Here is a 19,886-nt window from a genome sequence, read left to right on the forward strand (position 1 = left end):
AGATTTAAACATTCATCTCTTCCCTCATCAGAAGTCAGGAAACTAAAGAACAGCAGAGTCGAATGACTAGGCCCCCCAGTCATTATTAAAAGTAAAAAACTGCAAAATGGGCCAATGAAGTAAATAAAATATTAGGCTCATCCGTGATAAACACGGAATCTGAATATCTGCTCCCTAATAAGCACCTATCGTGTGCAGAGCACTGGCTACAGTATCTCTAATCCTCACTGCGCGCCTGCAATGCGCGTTGCCCCCCCTTTGATAGAGGGGGAACCCCGCTCAGAGAGGTGCAGGAGCTCACAGGGCTCGAGGGGTGCAGCCAACGAGGGGTGCAGCCGGCTCCCACCTGCCCGGCTCCCCACCTGCTCTCTCCTTAAAGGGGCAGGCTGACCTTCAGAGAGTGGGACTCCCCACCTCCGCTGTCTGTCTGTCTGTCTCTCTCTCTCTTTGTTCTTCCTTTTTTTAAACATAAACGAAAAAAGCATTCTCCCCAGAGGGTTCTGGGTGGTTTGGTGTTTTGTTTTGTTTTAGAAAATTTGAAATCCCGACTATGCTGCGGTCTGCCGCTAAATTACGCATTTACGATCCCAGCGTTTAACCAAAACACGGCGGCTCTCGCGTCCCCACAGTCAAAGCGGCCCCAGCGTGCTCTCTGTGGCCCTGAGGCTGCGTCCAGCACCCAGCACCCAGCACCCGGAGCCCCTGGGGGGAGCAGGCGTCTCTCAGGGGTGACGGCCTGTTTCTCGGGGTCTCCTCTGACACCTGGTCGGGGCAGTGAGCCCCTCTGACCCCCTGACCATCGGCTGGTCTTACAGCAGCGGCCACGCCTCCACCCCTAAGGGTGGCCTCGAGCACACGAGTTACTACGATTCCGTTTCCAAATTACGAAATTCTCTGGAGAATATCACCGAAAGGAAGGGTCATTGGAGGAAATGAAGGAATTAAAGACGGTCTGAAGCACATCGTTGGGTGGTAAAGAAAAACCTACCGTTTTCAATTTTGCTTTTTGGATGTGGTCCACTAAATGCTAAGAATTTTCCCGGAACGATCCAGTTGAAGTCACCATTTTCAACTCGCTGGAGAATTTTGTGAGGAAAAAAAAGAAAAGAAAAATATGTTATAATTCTTACACCACTTAGGAAACCCTTACGGAGAAAGTCGCTTTCATGTTACTGGACTCACTGGACATATGTAAAGACAAAGTAACAGTTTAAAATAAAAACATGCATCGATTCGCAAAATGGTACTTATGAATTCAATCCACTTCAGAAAAGTGTTTTCCTAGACTGTGTAAAATTTAAAAAAAAAAATGTTCTTAAATTTGCTTAAAAGAATTTTGTTTCCTGGCCACTCTGCAATGGAAAGGAATCCAAACAAACATTGCCTGTCCCAGCGGTAAGTAAAGGGAAATCAGAGAAAACAGACAATATACGCACTTTCCATGAACGTGGGATACACACTTTAAGCCATTTTTTAAAATCTACAAATTGATCAGAGTTATGATGCACACACTTTCATGGGGCAGCTGTTGTCAACACTGATTTTTAGAAGGAGGAGGGAGGGACAGACCCTGGTCCCACCCTCAGGGTCACACCGTGACCCAGACTCCGCCAGGGGCTCTGGCCGTGGCTGCAAACCCAACAGCTCCAGGGGCCAGGCAGGAGGAGGCCGGCCTCAGCGCTGGCTAAGGAGCCATCCTGCAGGAAAGCGCTGGATGAGGCCCACCCTCTGACGGGACAGTCGCCCGACATCTCTCTGTTTGACAACTGCCCTTGGAAGGATGCCTTTAGATACCGCACAGCCCAACAGGACACGCCTGTGGGCTGACGGGGATCACCAAGTCTCAGCCTCTGGTCCCCACACGCTAAGGATCCCGAGAAAACAAAAAAGACCAGGGAAGGGCCGAGCCTCCTCCCACTGCCCATGCTCTCCTCCTCCCCCCCCTCCCTCCCCTTCCCTGTGGCCTCTGAACCCAGGGACCACTGGGGCAGGGCTGGGGGCACCTGAGGTTGTGCGGGCGATTGGGACACATGTGTGTGATGCATCAAAAGTGTGTTAGTGCCGCTTCAAGTTTGCTTTCTTGGCCCACTCACAACGCCACCCCCACTGTCCGTCCCAGTGTGGAGGCCCCAGCCCCCCCCCCCCCCCCCCCCGCCCGCTCAGGGCCCCCACAGGGCTCCATGCACAGCTACCAGGCAGGGGAGGGAGTGTTCTCTCCCGGGCCACGGCTCCCCACACAGAAGACTCGCTCCGTCACTAGGAGGAGCAGACGACGCAGGGACCTGAGTCTGATACCGTCTGAACCCCGCGGTCTGTCGGGGCTTCTATTTGTTCAATAAGTGGGAGCAGGGCCCTGGGGAAAGTGGGAACCTCTACCTTAGTTACTTACTCTGCCCACGCTCACCCCAGGAAAACCCAACCTTGGCGCTACTGGGCTCATGTTTCAAATGCACACGTTTCTCTCCAGGTACAAATGAAGCCTGACAAGACGCCTTATGGATGTCTGAATTGCATCAAACTCGTCGTAATAAACATATTCTCTCTAGCATGCCCTAAGTAAAATCCCCACCATCTCTGTGGCTGTTAGGGGTGCACACACCAAATCTCAAGCATACCTGTCTGTTCACATCAACTGGATTAAAGCATCTCCTATACGAATCTTTTTTAATATATAATTTAAAGTAAATTTATTTTCAATATAATATTATTAAATTTTATTTAAAATACATTTTACAAATCTTTAGGATGAACATTTTCTTGCTTAAATAAAACAGTCTCGCCGGGCCGGTGTGCCTCAATGGTTGGGGTCACAGTTTGATTCCCGGTTGGGGCATATGCCCAGGTTGTAGGCTCGATCCCTACAGGGGGCATGCAGGAGGCAGCCGATCAATGATTCTCTCTCATCCCTCTCCCTTTCTCTCTGAAATCAGTAAAAATGAAAAATAAACAAACAGTCTCCAACTAATGGCCCTCTCACGTAAGTGCTAAGCTTAAAACATTACTTAAAATTTCAAAATTAAACCTAGGCTCTGACCCTCAAAAGGCGAACACCCATCTTCTGTGAACAGTGGAAGAGAACGGGTTTCTGTGTTCACTGTCTCCGTATCCCTGACCGCTCAGCGAGCTGGACAGGACACTGGGCTGTGTGTTTACTTGGGTCGTGGACATCCCTTGGTTAAACAGTAACCTTTCATACCTGTCAGACGGGCAAGACAATGGCCTCACGAAGGCACATTCGCTCCCAGAACCAAAAGAGCGTGTTTGCAAACCTGCCTATCCAAGGAGATAAACATGGGAAATACTGAACTATACTCAGTGGCCTGGACAGGTGGATGGGAGAAGCAAAGAGATTTAGGTCTTAGATCCACGTCTAAAAGAAAATGAGTAAGAATGTGAACTGACTGGTGTGACAGAAGCAGAGTTTGGTAAGCTTCCAAAATGAACATCGGGCCTCTTTCGGAGTGAAGTACACATATGTCAATATTTACCACCGTTAGAACAGTTAACGCAACACAAACCAGGCTTTCTCATTAAACAGACACGCACACCGCAGCAGAACCTGGCTCACACAGACTCCTGCCCGACGCACTCGGTAAGCAACAGCTCAGCAAGGATGAGGCCATGGGGCGAGTTCGCCCTTCCGGCCGAAAGCCTACTCCTCCGCTCCCGGGGGAAGGCCCAGATGCTCTCACTGGGAGGACACCCCAAGATAAAGAACATCGGGGCTCCGAGAGCGGGTGTATTTAGGTGGTTCTCGTTGCGTTGCCATAGAATTCTCGGTCCACGAGATTCACCCGGTTTCTTTGGAACAGCTAACCCGCCCGGTGCGTTTGAAATGCCGTGGGACTTGAGCACTTGAATTTTCACAAGTTCTAGAAACTACGTCTGCGCCCGTGAGGTGGGCCACTGCTGTGATGGCCGCAAATACATCTCTCAGCCCCAAACTGGGAGATAGTCAGCCTTTCGATAATGGACAATGTAGTGTCCTCGACAGTAAGACGGAGACGCTAGACCTGCGGTTGACAGCCACAGGGTTGGTTCCTTACGAACAGGTGTCTTTTCTAAGACAGCACAAGCACCATTCAACCTTCACTCAAACATCTATCAAGGACTCTAACTCACACTAAATACTAAAAAGCAATCAATGATTCTCTCATTACGGAGTCTGGAAGCTGTGGGAGTGACAAGTAACAGTAACGACAGCAGTGGGTACATACCTACCTGTGACTCTGTGCCAGGTGCCACTCAGGTGCGCGCAGCTCACTGAGCCTCAGAGCAGCCCCTGGGACAGGTGCTACTGTCGTCTCCTTTTGCTCCATGGCTGGAGACTGCACGTCCCAGGCCCTCGACATTCACATTGCACCCTAACCCCAGTGTGATGGTGCGAGGAGGTGGGCCTTTAGGGGGAGATCAGGTCATGAGGATGGGGCCCTCTCGAATGGAGTTAGTGCCCTTATAAAAGAGAGGCCAGGGAGTGTCCTCGCCCCTTCCACCACCTGAGGACATGGGAGAGGAGGGCCGTCCATGGCCTGGGGGCTGGTCCTTCCTTGACGCCCAGTCCCCCCTCCCCCCCCCGCCCCCCCTTCCCGCTCCCGATCCCAGACCTCCAGCCTCCGGAACTGAGAGAAATCAGTGTTTGCTGCGTAAGCCACACAGTCTATGGTGTTTTTCTTACAGGAGCACAAACTAAGGCACCCGTTAAAGGAAATGCGACATTACACGTGAGAACAGCCACCACAGATGTACATGCGAGGTTTAACAGCGCCACAAAGACTTCTGAAAACCAAAGAGACGGAACTCAGTCTTTTTTTCTTTATGAAGTACCACTGTCTAACCCAGTGGCTCTCAACCTTCCTAACGCCGCAGCCCTTTAATACAGTTCCTCGTGTTGTGGTGACCCCCAATTTCATTGTTACAAATTGAACATAATTTAAGCATGGTGATTCATCACAAAAACATTATGTAATTATATATGTGTTTTCCGATGGTCTTAGGCGACCCCTGTGAAAGGGTCGTTCGACCCCCAAAGGGGTCGCGACCCACAGGTTGAGAACCGCTGAAACCGCTATGCTCTACACCTGAAACTAATGCAAAGCAATACTGAATGTCCCTGTCATTGAAAAGAATGCTGACAGTGAGAGCATCCCATAGACACAAACATGCTGGGACGACAGGCACTTGATGAGCTTACGGCAAAGAAAATATTTGAGGCATTTGGTTAATTAAGTGTCCGCGCCGTTTGGCTCCGAATCACCCGCTCCAGGTTGTTAGTTCAGGTTTGCCCTGGACGGGCCGCGCGGGGGAGGGAGGGCGTGGGAGGGCCTGACCCCCGAGCCTTTGGGCTTGTTTCCCCTGAGCAGGTGCAGCCGCGTTTCCGAGTAAAAATGCGGCCGGCGAAAGTATTACAAGGCACACGTCCAGTTTTGTTTTCAAAAGCAGCCGGATTTTCAAATGAATGTAACTTACAAGTTCACTGCCAAACTGTGCGATTACTTTTCTCAGGAAGCTGGAAAGCAATTGTCAACAAAGATTCGACGGCAGAATACAGAGATCCGGCGTTTCCCGAAACCGGAGTGATGACTCCCAGTCGAAGCTGAGAGGACACCCCGACAACCCGGGGAAACGCCAGGGCGCTGTCCTCCGCCGGCGCCCCGCGGGCACCACGTCACCCACGCGTGATCACAGCCACAAACACGGACGCGCACCCACCTCGTAGTGTTCGTACTCATCCACGTCGAACGTCTCAAAGTCGAAAAATCCGTGCTGCAATCCCTGGAAGCAGAAGGGGGGTCAGTTTCCACGCTGAGCAGAGGCGGCTCCTGCCGGCGCCGGTGCCCTCGCCCACGCCGCCCCGTGCCCACGCCGCCCGTGCCCACGCCACCCCGTGTCCATGCCGCCCCGTGTCCTGCCGCCCCGTGCCCACGCCACCCCGTGTCCATGCCGCCCCGTGTCCTGCCGCCCCGTGCCCACGCCACCCCGTGTCCATGCCGCCCCGTGTCCTGCCGCCCCGTGCCCACGCCGCCCCGTGCCCGCGCGCAGAGCCCGGAGGAGGCCGCTCCTCGCACAGCCTTCGTGCTCTGAGCCTGTCTCACAGGGGACGACACACTCAAACATGACGGTCATTTACATGATGGTCATTTCGCGGCCATTTACGTGACTTGTGTGTAAAATTACTTCTGTCTCCAACATGCAACATAGCAGCAAGGTTATAGCTAAAACATGTCCCCAGATTCTCCCATCTTTCTGGTTAGCCTCTCCATGCTCCACACCGGGGTGGGCAAAGGCAGGTGAAATTACCAGCCAGCCAGTGACTCTGATCACTGACGTTTCTCTCCCTCTCCCTTCCTCTCTGAAATCAATGAAAGCACAAACATCGAGAGAGAGCCAGATGGGGTCCTCCAGGCCAGCGGGGGAGCAGCGGTCGGACTCCTGTCTCCCGCCCGGGTCGCCGGGTCACCTGGCCGATGGCGCTGATGCCCAGGCCCCGCAGCAGACAGACGGAGGACAGCTGCCCAGAGCAGTTGCAATGGGAGGGCGCCCCTTCCGCTGCTGAGAGGAGCGACAAGGCGGCCAGGCCCGGCGGCGACCGCCCTACGGCCTCCATTTACAGACCGTCGTTGGAGCGGAAGCCTTCTGCCCCGACGCCCTCTCCTCCCCGCAGCACACAGGGCAGGGGCCTGGTTCCCTTTTCACGTTGGAAACGACCGTGTGGCCGCAGCCGGGAGAGCTGGGTTACCTTTCTGATGCCCTGCAAACAGTCGAGGATGGTGAGGTTGTACGTGCAGTTTCCGAAGGAAGCATCCCTGTCAACACAGAAAAGCCCCCGTTAGCCAGGCAGTCAACAGCCGGTCTGTGTGCGACGCCCAAGCCCACGGGCACAGGCTGGGCTGGCTCCCAGCGGCGGCCGTGGTCAGCGCCTGGGGCCCATCAGATGCGACCGGTTGGGGACTCACTCCACGGCGTCACCCAGCACTTCTGAGACGCTGTACCCCAGGGGGCGGGTGGCCGAGCCCGAGGCCCGGGGGTCGGACTCAGATCCCAGCCCTGCTGGGACCTGTGCCAGTTACGCTGCCTCCGGGTCTCAGCTTCTCACCTGCGAGACGAAGGTCCTGAGAGTAGCAGCTACGTTCGTAGGACTGTGGTCGGGTGACCCTTAAAGAACAGAAGTCCTTCCCACAGCACCCGGCTCTCAGGAGGCACTTACTGAATGTGATCACTACTCCCGTCATTACGAATGGGCATAATAGAACTGCGCGGTTTTATTCATATATATATATATATATATATATATATATATATATATATATTATTGATTTCAGAGAGGAAAGGAAAGGGAGAAACATCAGTGAGGAGAGAGAATCCTGGACCGGCTGCCTCCTGCACGCCCCACACTATGGATGGAGCCCACAACCCGGGCCTGTGCCCCGACCGGGAATTGAACTGTGACCTCCTGGTTCGTAGGTCGACACTCACCCCTGAGCCAGCAGGCAGGCTGGACTGTTTTATTAAGAAAGATGTTCGTCGTCATGAGAGGAGCAAGCACTGCGAGAGGGCAGAGCGGGGGCGAGGGATGCAGAACCCATGTTCACAGAGCCCAGCAGCTATGCTCATGGGCGAAATGCCAGCCTCCCTTCCGCCCGGCCTGCCCCCCAAAACCACAGGAAACGGCAGCCATGCTTGGGAAGGACGTCCTCTCGGGACCCACGGGAGCGGAGGGGCGCCTACTGCACTGAACACCGAGCGCTTCATCCTTTATTTAGGTTTTTAGAGAACTTAGCAGACCTGCGCTCGGAACCTAAAACTCCAGTATCAGGTTCAGGCCAGTGAGCAGGAGCTGGCACGGCTTTGCCTCGCAGTGCTCCAAGGTGCCCACGGCGAGCAACTTGACCTCGAGGCTCCCGTCTCTGCCCAGCCCCCACGGCTGACCGAGGGGCAGCGCTCCGGCCCCGGCCCCGGCCAGGACTACCTGGGTCCTAGGGCGGCAGGGGCGGGGCCAGGGTGTTCCCAGGGGAGGAGGTGACCCGTAAGAGCTTTCACATGGGATGACTATACACCTGAGTTTTATGTCGCACCAGCCAAGGTAACTTGAACCGACGGTTGCTAAGCCGTGAATTAAAATGCGACGTCAGCCCTGACACGCCCTTTTCTCAGCCTGAGCTGTATTTTTTAACTTTTTTTATTTTATTGAATTTATTGGGGTGACATTGGTTAATTAATAATCAGAATAAGTTTTAAATGCATACAATAAAACACAGAGGAATAAGAGAAGGCTCACTCAATTAAACTTACAGTTATCAAAAGCAGTAGAAAAATTAAATTTAAGAAACGTCTCCCAAACAGATACGAAGAGAAAGGGCGCCCCTCACTCACGCCCTAGCGCGGAGGGTGGCTGGTGAGTACCAGGCATTGTGGGCCCCACCGGCACTGGTGGGCTGTCCACACCATGACGCCCACAAACCCTCGCTCCTCCCCCGCCAGGCCGCCAACACCCCCCCTCCCCCGTCACCTGGGAATCTAAGAAATCGCTTGGAGGCAGCAACCTCGTGCTCGTTCACAACGAGGAGACGAGGCCAGAGAGGAAGGACGTGTTCACACACAGCAACACGCAAGCGCTTCTGGCAATGACCCTGCCTGAGATGAAGAAAGAGCGGAGGACAGCGGCCGGGGTTCAGTGTGAACCCCACTGAGGAGTGAGGAGGAGCTGACGATGAGGGAGCAGTGGGATGGCCGGACCCGTCTGGCTCGTCTGTGATTCTCCGTAGCCCTCCGGAGAGCAGCCAGCGGGAGATCCGCAAATACCTGCCGAGCCGTGGGCCGGAAGGCATCATCCTCAGCAGCTTCCAAGCTCGGAGAGCCCCAGCGACCCCCCCAGACCATGAGCTCCTCAGGGCAGGGGATGGGGCCGCACGCCTGGGTGCCCAGCATCTAAGACGGCGCTGGGCACATTTCCATGTTGCAGATGTTGAATGAATGAATGAATGAATGATCCTTCTACTAATTCCTGGACAGCTCTAGTGGCTGAGAACAACTGACCTTTCAAAGCCAAAGTTTTATAAAACAACGTTTAATCATAAACAATGCGCCATAACAAACACAAACGCTAATGGAAATCAGATGCCAGCCACAGCAGAGAGTCGCGTGTGGCGTTTTAAATACTTTCATAACCACATTGAAATTAAATAAAAAGAAACAAATTACATTCGTTTCAATAATAATTTTGTATAATCCGACATACCTAAGAGTGCCACCCCGCATGGAATCGATGCAATTGCAATTGTAAATAATTCTAAATTTTATATCAGATCTTCAAAATCCAACGTGTATTTTAAAGTTACAGTCGCCTTCAGTTTAGACTAAACCAGGGCTCCATAGTACACGCTCCCCGTCCTATCAGTTCAGCCCGAGACTAGACTGCGTGGGTCCTCGGGAACCTAACCACGGCCCCCAAACACTCCACACAGCTGTCCCACGGGGCCTGGCTCCCCTCTGGACAAGCCCAGGACATAGGCCCAGCTCCGGGGAAAAGAAAGCGCCGACTGCTGGTCCCAGCGAGGCCCACAGTGAACATGCGTTTGATAAGAATTCGTGGGCAGAACAAAGCGATCGCCCCCCACGAGAGAGAACCCCGTGCCTTCGCGGGACAGAGCCGGACACCGATGAAACACGGCTCTCCTGGTGTGGGGCACGTTTCCATGCTGTAGGCGTGAATGAATGAATGAATGAATGATCAGACTTAGCAGAAGGCTACACCCTGCTCGCTCTGCTCATCCAAGAAACAGAGATAAATGAAACTCACTTCAGAGTCAGGGCTTGAAAGGTGCCGTGAAGTCAGCAGCGTAGAATCACCTCCAACCAGCAACACAGGCAGCGGGAGCACAGACCCCGGGCTGCTGACTCGACAGCCTAAGAGCTCCATCCCTGTCACAGAAAGGCTTTCTTTGCATCAACACTACAATGCCGCTCGCTCCTGTACACGACTGCAGCCTCGTTCCCCACCACCACTGCCCACGGGAACGGCTCTTGGGAACCGACCATAGAGAGGACCAAGAACGCTGGCCCTGGCCCTTCTATAGATGGCTTGGTGACACTGATCTGGGGCCTTAAAAATGTGAATGAAAGCCTGGCCTGTGTGGCTCAGCGGTTGAGCCTCAACCTATGAACCAGGAGGTCACAGTTCCATTCCTGGTCAGGGCACAGGCCCGGGTTTCGGACTCCATCCTCAGTGTGGGGCGTGCAGGTGGCAGCCGATTGATGATTCTCTCTCATCACTGATGTTTCTATCTTTCCCTCTCGCTACCTCTTAGAAATCAATAAAAATATATTTTAAAAAATAAGAATGAAAGAAGCAGTCTGAGCCCATTTTCGCAGCTCAAACCACTGAAGCTAAACACAGAGCAGATGTTAACTCGCCTCCTTACATGGAGTCAGTGGCTCCCGAGACCCAGCCGCTGTGTCTGCTACCAGGTCCCCGGTCGTGTGCTTCTCAGCCACTGTGACAGGGAACGTCTGACAGTCTGCCTCCCACGGTGGCCCAGCTCCGCCCGGAGCCCCGCCGCCGAGAACGGGCTCCGCGGTGGGGACCAGATCAGCCGTGTTTCCATGTATTTCCCACTCTTCAAAACGCATGTCGATTTCCCCCGTCACAGCAAGCATCAAAGGCGAGGGTTAGCAAAGACCCATGGGGGTTGGGGGGAACGTGACCCCCCCAAAGATCAACAGGGAGGAGCAGAGAGGCAGCCAGCCATCGCTGCGAGAAGTGGAGAAGGAAAGGAAAGCCAGGAGAGAGCGTAAAGTAAGTGTCGCTCCCACATGTTTGAGACTCAAGAGAAAAACGTGGTGAGAACTTTCCCTTTGAGGCACAGAGTTAACTGCCTAATGAACTGCAACAGAAAGCACAGGATCATGTGCAAGCTAACAAACATCTGTTCCAACATTTGAGGTAAAGAGATATTTTAGCCCTGGCTGGTGTGGCTCCATGGATAGAGCGTCAGCCTGCGACTGAAGGGTCCCAGTTTCAATTCCAGTCAAGGGCACATGCCCAGGTTTCAGGCTCGATCCCCAGCGTGGGGTGTGCGAGGCAGCCAATCAATGATTCTCCCTCATCATTGGTGTTTCTAGCTCTCCCTCTCCCTTCCTCTCTGAAGTCAATAAAAATATATTTTTTAAAAAGTTACACACACACACACACACACACACACACACACACACACACACACATAGATGTATTTAATAATGGCAGCTCACATCTCCCAGCGCCTGTCTGCTTCGCTTTAGAAGGAAGGAGGAGGCAGCCAGTGCCAAGTTCTGAGTGGCTGACCCTCGAGCCTTTGTGGGACCTGCAAGTTCTGACTCGCCCAGGCGACCAGTCATCGCTCCGGCCACAGGAAGACTCGCTCAGCAACAGAGATGTCACCAGGGGTCATCCCAACCGCAACACACCCTCAAACGCAAACAGGCGGGTGCGTTTCATGCCAAACGCCACTGCAGCAGGGCCGCACGGGAGGCCTGTGAAAGGCTTTCTCCCCCAGAGAAAAGCTGCATTGTTCTCCGTCACTATGAGATAAGCCACCCGTTTCCATGCTCCAGGGGGTCGGGAGCACAAATACAGCTCCCGCTGCGATGCCAGCGTGTTGTTCTGACCACCAGGTGGGTGTGCTCCACGCGTGCGGGTCAGGAAAGGTGCCCTGGGTGCTTCAGAGCGATGGTCACAGAGATGGGGGGGGTGGGGGAGGGAGGTTCCGGATGAATGTTTATTAGAAAGGCACATTCAGGATCTTAAAATGAGGAACGTGCTTTGTAAATCCCCAAGACAGAGCTCTAAGCTTCTCTGACCGCTGACTTTTCCATTATTATCCTCTTCCCTCGGTAGACGCAGAGCGCGTAGCCCTCAGCCCCGGCCGCACATCAACATCTGTCGGGAGTTTCCAGAAAGCCCGACACCCAGACCTCACCCCAGACCAATCCTACGCGTTCCTGGGGACAGAACGCAGGCAGCCGCCCTGCTTAACGATTCCCAGACCTGAAACCAAGGGCGGGAACCAACAGCACCTTGGGAAACATCGACCTATTAATTCTCACATCTTCTCCAAAGAGACTACAACAGCCACACAAAATGCACTCCGGGGCCAACCCGGGGGAGCGTCTCCCACCACCACCCTCAGCCCCGAAATAAACCGGCCCCTAAACTCACAGCTGGTGACAACACCCAACACCCAGCAGCCCAGCCCCGCCTCCGCTCACTGGCCCGCCATCACCTTTCCTGCTGTGCTTTCTGTCTTTGTCTTCAAAACTGGGCTCGGGGCTGTTCCTGCCCGTGGGGTTCATTCCCTGCGGGATTTCCCCTCGAGGGAAAACGGGGTTTGGCAGATTCATGGACCTCCCCCCTCCCACAGCCAAGGCATGTGTCCAGCTGATGCCATGGGCCCGGGAGCCGAGACGTGTGAAACGCATGGGAAGCACACGGGCTCAGAGCTGAGCAAGGAGACCTCGCCGACGTCTCCATGAGACATCAGGGTTCCCCCAGACACTGTGTGTGAGCACCCGCAGAGGCAGGTTTGCAAACGCTGCTGCTGGCAGCCAGGAAAGCACAGCGTCGGCCGGGGTCTCGGACAAGCTGCAAGGAGCATGGCTTTGGGGTGACTGGCCAAGAACACAGACTGGAGAGGGGTGTGCACGGGAGGGAAAAAACCTTAAAAGGATCCCTGCCCGGCTTCCAACCCAACTCTGCTGACTCGGGGCCGGGACCCAAAGGTGCCTGCTCCCCTGAAGGTCACCCGCAAAGTCAACACTACGATGGATGGACTCCAGGAACTACTGCAGGTGGCAGGGCCCCTTTCCTCTTGTCTTCAGCTACAGTCGCTCTTGACAAATACACCGGCTAGCCTCGGGGCAAGCGGAAAGTACAGCTTTGACACAACAGCTTTATAAGGAGTGGAACACGCTGATCCTGCCATCAGACACTCCTGGGGTCCCCCCAGCCAGGAATGAAACGTCCTCCGGTCCACACGCACCTAACGAATCAAGGTAGATGGTGAAGCCAAGCAGCATGAGGGAGGCAGCGCTCTACGCACTGATACCCACACACTTCCAAGATGAAGAAATCAAGGGGCAGAATAGTAATGCGTGTGCCACATGCGGGGGTAGAAACGGGAAAATAAGAACGTGTATCTGGCCCGGCTGGCGTGGCTCAGTGGCTGAGCGTCAACCTATGAACCAGGAGGTCACAGTTTGATTCCCCATCAGGGCACATGCCCGGGTTGAGGGCTCAATCCCCAATAAGGGGGGTGCAGGAGGCAGCTGATCCATGATTCTCTCTCATCATTGATGCTTTTATCTCTCTCTCTCCCTCTCCCATCCTGTCTGAAATCAATAAAGTTATATTTAAAAAATTAATAAGTAAGCATAAAAAGATCTTCTTCAGTGACACTAACTGTTGTCTCCCAACACTGGAAGGAAGAGACCGCCGTCCCGGGTGAGAGCCAGATGTGCGGGCCGCACCGTGAGTCGGGCCGCTGAGCGTCCGCTTCGGGAGGATGCTGAGAGGGTCTGATGCTACCTGCCCAGCCCCCGGCACGGGGTCGGCGCGCAACCATCGCCCGTGAAATGAAAGAATGAATGGGTGCGTCAATGAGCTCGAGTACTGAGCGCTAATGAGTCTTGATACGGTTGTCAGCGCCTAAGTCGGGCACTCCTTGCCCTTAAACGGTCAGGATATAGAAAGGGTCCCAGGGAAAATTAATTCCTGAAAGGAGAAAGCTGTTTTACCTTACCAGATGGGGGGGGGGGGGGCAAAAAGGAATAGTAAAAACCACCGTCTCGTTTCACTCCCTATAACATCATGGTCACAGTCATGAGACAATCAAAAACAGTAACCCGGCCGGACAGTAGCGAGCCGTCCAGCGAGGCACTACGTCACTCGCACGCCGCGCGGTACCTGAACGGAAGGTAGGGGGGGTTGGAGCCGGACAGGAGCGCTCTGTAGGCTTCTTCCGGAGTCTTCTTCAAATAGATGACCTGCAGCAGACAAACGGCAGCGTTTAGGTCACACCCGAGAGCGGCACGAGGCGAGCTGACTCCCCACGGGTGCATCCCCCTCCTCCTCTCTGAGGGCGAGAGTCCTGGTGGGCACGGGGGTCTTTGCACAGCAACGGGGCTGCCCCAGTGTCCTGTCCGCCCTGGCCTAAGGGTGGGTGAGAGCCTGGAGACTGAGGCAGACCCAGAGGCCGGCCAGGCTGTGCTCAAGGCACACCAACAGCCGCCGGCACGGCTCCGTGGTGAGCGCTGACCTAGGAACCAGGAGGATGGATTCCCGGTCAGGGCACAGGCCTGGGTGGCGGGCTCCATCCCCAGTGCGGGGCGTGCAGGAGGCAGCCGGTCCATGATTCTCTCTCATCATTGATGTTTCTATCTCTCCCTCTCCCTTCCTCTCTGAAATCAATAAAAATAGATATTAAAACACACACACACACACACACACAGATGTCACGGGGGGGGTCCCCTCTGGGAGCAGAACAAGTGTGGGTCCCTGACGGTCCTATGTGCTCACCGCAGACCACCGTGGGCCCCTGTCCTCCCGCCTCGAGGTGATTCCGTGCTGGATTACACCATCAAAGCGCACAGCCTCCTCAGCAGAGCAGATCCACCTCCCCCAGGAGCAAGAGGCGGCCTCCCACGGGAGGGAGGCGGCCGCCGTGAACCGCTCTCCAGTGCCCCGCCCGCTCCTCTTATCTGCATGGCTGAGCACGCATGACCCTTGCTCCCGGGGGAAAGAGAGCCTTTGTTTTTATTTTTATCCCGGGCCTCAATTATTCATAAGTGCAAAGTGAAACCCCGCGAGGCCGTCGCAGTTCCAGGAAGGCTGCGGGGCAGGTGAGGGCAATGGCCTCCCACAACCGCTGAGGGGAGAGGCGGGGGCTGCTCCAATGCGCGAGGCGTTGCTGAGTGCGCTCGCGGGGTCGTTAAAACCCCAGGTGCCACGTTTCCAGGGGAAAATGTGTCCTGGATTCTCAGGCCACATCTTCTTAGCTCTGCCTCCCATTAAAGAGAGAGCCAGCCCTGGCCAGTGCTCAGCTGGTTCAGCTTCGGCCCAAAGGTTGCAGGTTCGGTTCCCGGTCAGCACTCATCCCGGGGCTGTGGGCTCAATCCCCGAGGGGCACGTGTGGGAGGCGGCCGATCAATGTTTCTCGCTTACCTCTCTCTCCTTCTCTCTCGCTCCTTCTCTCTCTCTCTCTCTCTCTCTCTCTCTCTCTCTCTCTCTCTCTCTCTCCGCCCCCTCCATCCCTTCTTCCATCTCTAAAAATAAATATTTTAAAAGGACATATATCCTCAGTGAGGTTTAAAAAAATGAAATAATTCTTTAAAAAATATAAGCTCTCGAGGTGGCAGGCACTACTCTAGGAAAGTGGCTGATTTGCTCCTTGGCCCTCGTGACGCCCGAGGCAGGAAGGAGGTGAGCTTTGGTCCCCGAATACCTTTTCCTCCTTTTCTCCCCGTGTCCACGGGACTGGGACCCACGGCGGTCAGGGTGTCTGACGCCCCAGCCCTGAAGACTGGCTGTGCATACAAACCCCAACACGTGAGGGTGAACATCCCCACGACAGCCGCAGACCCACCACCACGCGGGCCAGCGCTGAGCGCAGCCTCCTCGGGTTAAAGTGCAGACGGGGCCTCAGCACCAGCACCCCCAAACCAAGGCGCTGGCCGTGTTACCACACCCGTTGTCGAAGCCCAGCAGGTGCCAGGAGGCCCACGTCCCTGCCCAGCAGAGTCACGTGTAGCCAGAGGGAGCGGATGCCGTGCCCGTTTCCCTACGCCAGTGATGGCGGACCCTTTGAGCTCGGCGTGTCAGCGTTTTGAAAAACCCTAACTTAACTCTGGTGCCGTGTCACATATAGAAATTTTTTGATCTTTGCAACCATAGTAAAACAAAGACTTATATTTTTGATATTTATTTTATATATTTAAATGCCATTTAACAAAGAAAAATCAACCAAAAAAGTGAGTTCGCGTGTCACCTCTGACACGCGTGTCCTAGGTTCGCCATCACTGCCCTACGCGAACGTCTCCTGAACAGAGCAAGGCGTGCAGGCTGGGTGCTCGTGGAGGAGAAATTAATGACCCGCCGCCCGCAAAGGGGCCACAGGAGCCCAGGGAGTGAACATCTAGAAGAGACGCCATGGTCTCCCCGCTTTGCTCTCTCCCGCCTCCCTGACCTGTCACCAGGGGAGGCCGTGAGCCCCCTTCCGTCCCCTCCTTTGACGGCAATGAACACAAGATGAAAAACCGCCGTTCTCCGGAGCATCCCCCCAATATGCTGAGACTCTGCTTCCAGCAACTGTCAACAGCTTGGCTCAAATAAACTCACAGGCATTCTTTACAGGTTTAAAAAACAAACAAAACAAAACCCACTATGAGGTGAGAAATCCGGCAAAGACTTAAGACGTAAAACTTTCGTTTTCAAGTCTCGTCCTGGGCTCCCAAGCCGGCGCTTCTCAGACTTCTTACTTAGCATCACATCCTCACGGTCGTACGCAAGCACCACAACATGTTCAATTTTCTTATTTTTAGCCACATTTTTCTTCTTAATCATTTCCTCCCATTATAACCCCTGACTGGGAAAACAATGTCTGTATTCAATTAAAAAAAAATAGGAAAAAGGCGACCATTTTTCAAATGCGCGACTGATGCTACTTCTGTTCTAAGGGACTCACTCAGTGGTCAACAGTCCCCTGCAAACTCCATAGGGAAGTCTGACTGCACATCAGAAATGCGGCTGGGTGTTTAGAGCAGCCTGCATTCGACCAGCCTGCTTTCCCGACGGTGCTAAAGGGTCCGTCGGTGAAAGCCGGACAAGAATGAGTCCCCGTCGCCAACAGTCTAACACATGTCCGGGAAGGCGAGTCATCCTTCCTGCTCTCCAGGCTCGCGTCTATTGTACATCACGGCACTCGGGGCCTGGGAAATGGGTCCCGGGGGTCGAGTAGATGGTGACGGAAGAAGACGACCCTGGGCGGTGGGCGCACAAGGCAACGAGCAGAGGATGTAGCACAGAAACGCAGGCTGGAAACCTATACGCCTTGTTAGCTGAGTCACCCCAATAAACTTAATTTTAAAACAAGAAAAAGCACGAGGAGACCAGTGAGCGTGTGGATGATACCTCTCACGGGAACCCTGAATTACTTCCCGTGCTTGGTGGATCCTTTCTGACATAGCAGGCACCTTCCAAAGGCACTGCTTCCCCCAATATCTGGCATTGTGCTCGGACCGACTCCAAAGCGGAGGCGTGGCGGGCAGGGTGGCCGTCAAAGGAGAAAGATCTTGATGTCAACAGAGAAATAATGGGGAAGAACAGTGAGGGAGACAAGTCAAAAGACTCTCTGGCCCAGCCGGCGTGGGTCAGGGGTTGGGCATCAACCCATGAACCAGGAGGGCACGGTTCCATTCCCGGTCAGGACACAGGCCCAGGCTGTGGGCTCCATCCCAGTGTGGGGCGTGCAGGAGGCAGCCGACCCATGATTCTCTCTCACCATGGATGTTCCTATTCCTCTCTCTGAAAAGTCAATAAAAACATTAAAAAGTAAATAAAGAGACAGTCTGCGTTACACAGGGGGAAGGCCTCCTAGCTGGCCGGGGTGGAACCCGGCGGGGTGGGGGCAGGGAGGCCGAGGGTGGCTGGGCTCCCGTGGATCAGGACCACTTGCAGAGGCTGAGCGTCTCCCAGGAGGGGGGGCGGGGACCGGACAACCCACGTATTCATTTAGTAACTGGAGCATGTTCCCAAGGGACCAAAAAAAGCCAGCGTGTTCCTTTCAAACTGAAGACGTCTGTAGGTGAGATGTTATCCACACGCCTAAGACAGAGGCCAGAGAGCATGGGAACCAATCTCCCGTCTGGACTCGCACAGTGACGGAGGCTCCTGTCCTTTGAGTCGACTCAAGAATAGGAAACCAACAATGAACCCCCAACAAGGAACTGGCTGTTCCCTCCGCGTGTTTACAGAGCCGTTGCCTGGCGAGGGCAGCGGACAGGGAGCGGGGGGGTGCCGGTCAGGTGTCTGCAGGGAGGGGCTGGAGCCGCGTGCCCTCGCCCAAGCGCTCGGCTACGTGCCAGGTGACAGAGCGGTCCTCCGAGAACGCGCAGAATTAATCATTCTTCAGTGTGGATGCACTTTTAGCCCGGTCCAGCCTGGCTCAGGGGCTGAGCATCGACCTATGAACCAGGAGGTCAGGGTTTGATTCCTGGTCAGGGCACAGGCCCGGGTTGGGGGCTCGATCCCTAGTGGGGGGCCTGCAGGAGGCAGCCTATCCATGATTCTCTCTCATCATTGATGTTTCTATCTCTCTCTCCCTCTCCCTTCCTCTCTGAAATCAAGAAAAACACATAGTACATTTCAGACTGCATATTCCACTATTATAACGATGGTTTTCTCATACAGAGGTAGGTTTTAATTTTTTGTATGTTTTTTTATTAGACACTGGCCGGGCTGTACACTTCTGAAAGCAGCAACCATGTTCCCTGAATATTTTCGTTCACTGGTGTCAACACAGTAGAACTGAAACAAGTGGAGGCAACGTCAGCTTAAGGAGAAGCGACAGAAACCCAACCAGCAGAGGTGTTGCTCACAGACCCAATAAGTGCACCACGGACCGGACGTCCGTCCACCTTCCCCGAGGCTGCTGGGCATTTCCTCCCCTTCCAATCACGGCTGCAGGCAGACCTCGCCGCTTCCAGAAAACACCCCTCAACTCAGTGCACCCGTGAAACAAATGCACACGAGCTTTTTCATGGAGAAAGTCAGTGATTTTTCAAGGCTACTAACACTATAAAAAAAAAAATATATATATATATATATATATATATATATTTGTGTGTGTGTGTGTGTGTGTATATATATATATATATATATATATATATATATATATATAGTTGTTGATTTCAGAGAGGAAGTGAGAGGGAGAGAGAGATAGAAACATCAATGATGAGAGAGAATCATGGATCGGCTGCCTCCTGCAGGCCCCCAACTGGGGATCGAGCCCACAACCCGGGCCTGTGCCCTGACCGGGAATGGAACCCTGACCTCCTGGTTCATAGGGCGACGCTCAACCCCTGAGCCACGTGGGCCGGGCTCTGAGAGCTTATTTACAGCACAGACGAGGCTTGTTATCAGGACCCAAAAGGAGAATAGAAACCAAAAATTCCTGGGAAGATGTATTTATTCCGTTAAACGTGAGAAACAACGCTTCCTCAGATGAAAAGCATTTTCCTAGCCCACAGCTAAACGGAGTCAAAGACAGGGCCCCCTGCTCCCCCCCCACCACCCCCCGCCTCCCAGCTGCAGACTCAGAGCTTCCAGATGCACAGTCTGTATGATTTTAGGGGCCTGACCTCTTTAAAGCCACCAAAAATACCGGCCGGGGTAAGCGCCCGTCCAGCCCACTGGCAAGCAATGGTCACAGGCGCGTTCTCGCCGGCCAAGCTTTAAAAGGAAGGAACTGGGACCGGAAGCTGCCCGGCCATGTGCCTCTCCTCCCTTCCTCGGAAAGGCCCACAGGCACCGCGGCTGACATCTGCTTGGTGGCCGTCTATAAACTCGGGCGGCAAATGCCTTTTTTTTTTTAGGTAGATGCTCAACCACTGAGCCACGCCGGCCGGGCTCTGCATTTAATTTTTAAAGCCAAACCAGGGCATGTAATGTAACTGCTCCTCAGACACACGCTCTCCCTCCTTCGGTCGTCACGGCCTGACCCCGCTCCTTGGCCCCCTGTTCGCAGTCTGTGAACTGAAAACTGCACAGTAGCCAGTGAGGACCTAGTCCTGCAGCCAGCGGCAAGGGCCGGTTAACCCGTGCTTGTCATTTTTAAAGCCACCTTCTTCAAACTGCTGGGGGT

The 19,886-nt window shown here is 54.1% G+C and overlaps 1 protein-coding gene across 4 annotated transcripts in view; it reads right to left on the reverse strand.

Annotated features, from left to right (window-relative positions):
* The window catches only part of CDC14A (cell division cycle 14A), a 64,662-nt gene that overhangs the window by 21,989 nt on the left and 22,787 nt on the right, over positions 1 to 19,886 (reverse strand). For 2 of the 4 annotated variants that reach the window (XM_036343352.1, XM_036343351.1), the window contains exons 5-8: positions 13,934 to 14,013; positions 6,737 to 6,803; positions 5,710 to 5,772; positions 989 to 1,076 (exon numbers count right to left, since the gene is read on the reverse strand). In XM_036343352.1, coding sequence (XP_036199245.1) covers positions 989 to 1,076; positions 5,710 to 5,772; positions 6,737 to 6,803; positions 13,934 to 14,013 — 298 coding nt within the window. The remainder of the gene's footprint in view (positions 1 to 988; positions 1,077 to 5,709; positions 5,773 to 6,736; positions 6,804 to 13,933; positions 14,014 to 19,886) is intronic. The other 2 variants (XM_036343354.1, XM_036343353.1) reach the window with 2 other exon arrangements.

This window comes from Myotis myotis, unplaced genomic scaffold (genome assembly GCF_014108235.1).
Source record: "Myotis myotis isolate mMyoMyo1 unplaced genomic scaffold, mMyoMyo1.p scaffold_m19_p_18, whole genome shotgun sequence".
NCBI lineage: Eukaryota > Metazoa > Chordata > Mammalia > Chiroptera > Vespertilionidae > Myotis > Myotis myotis.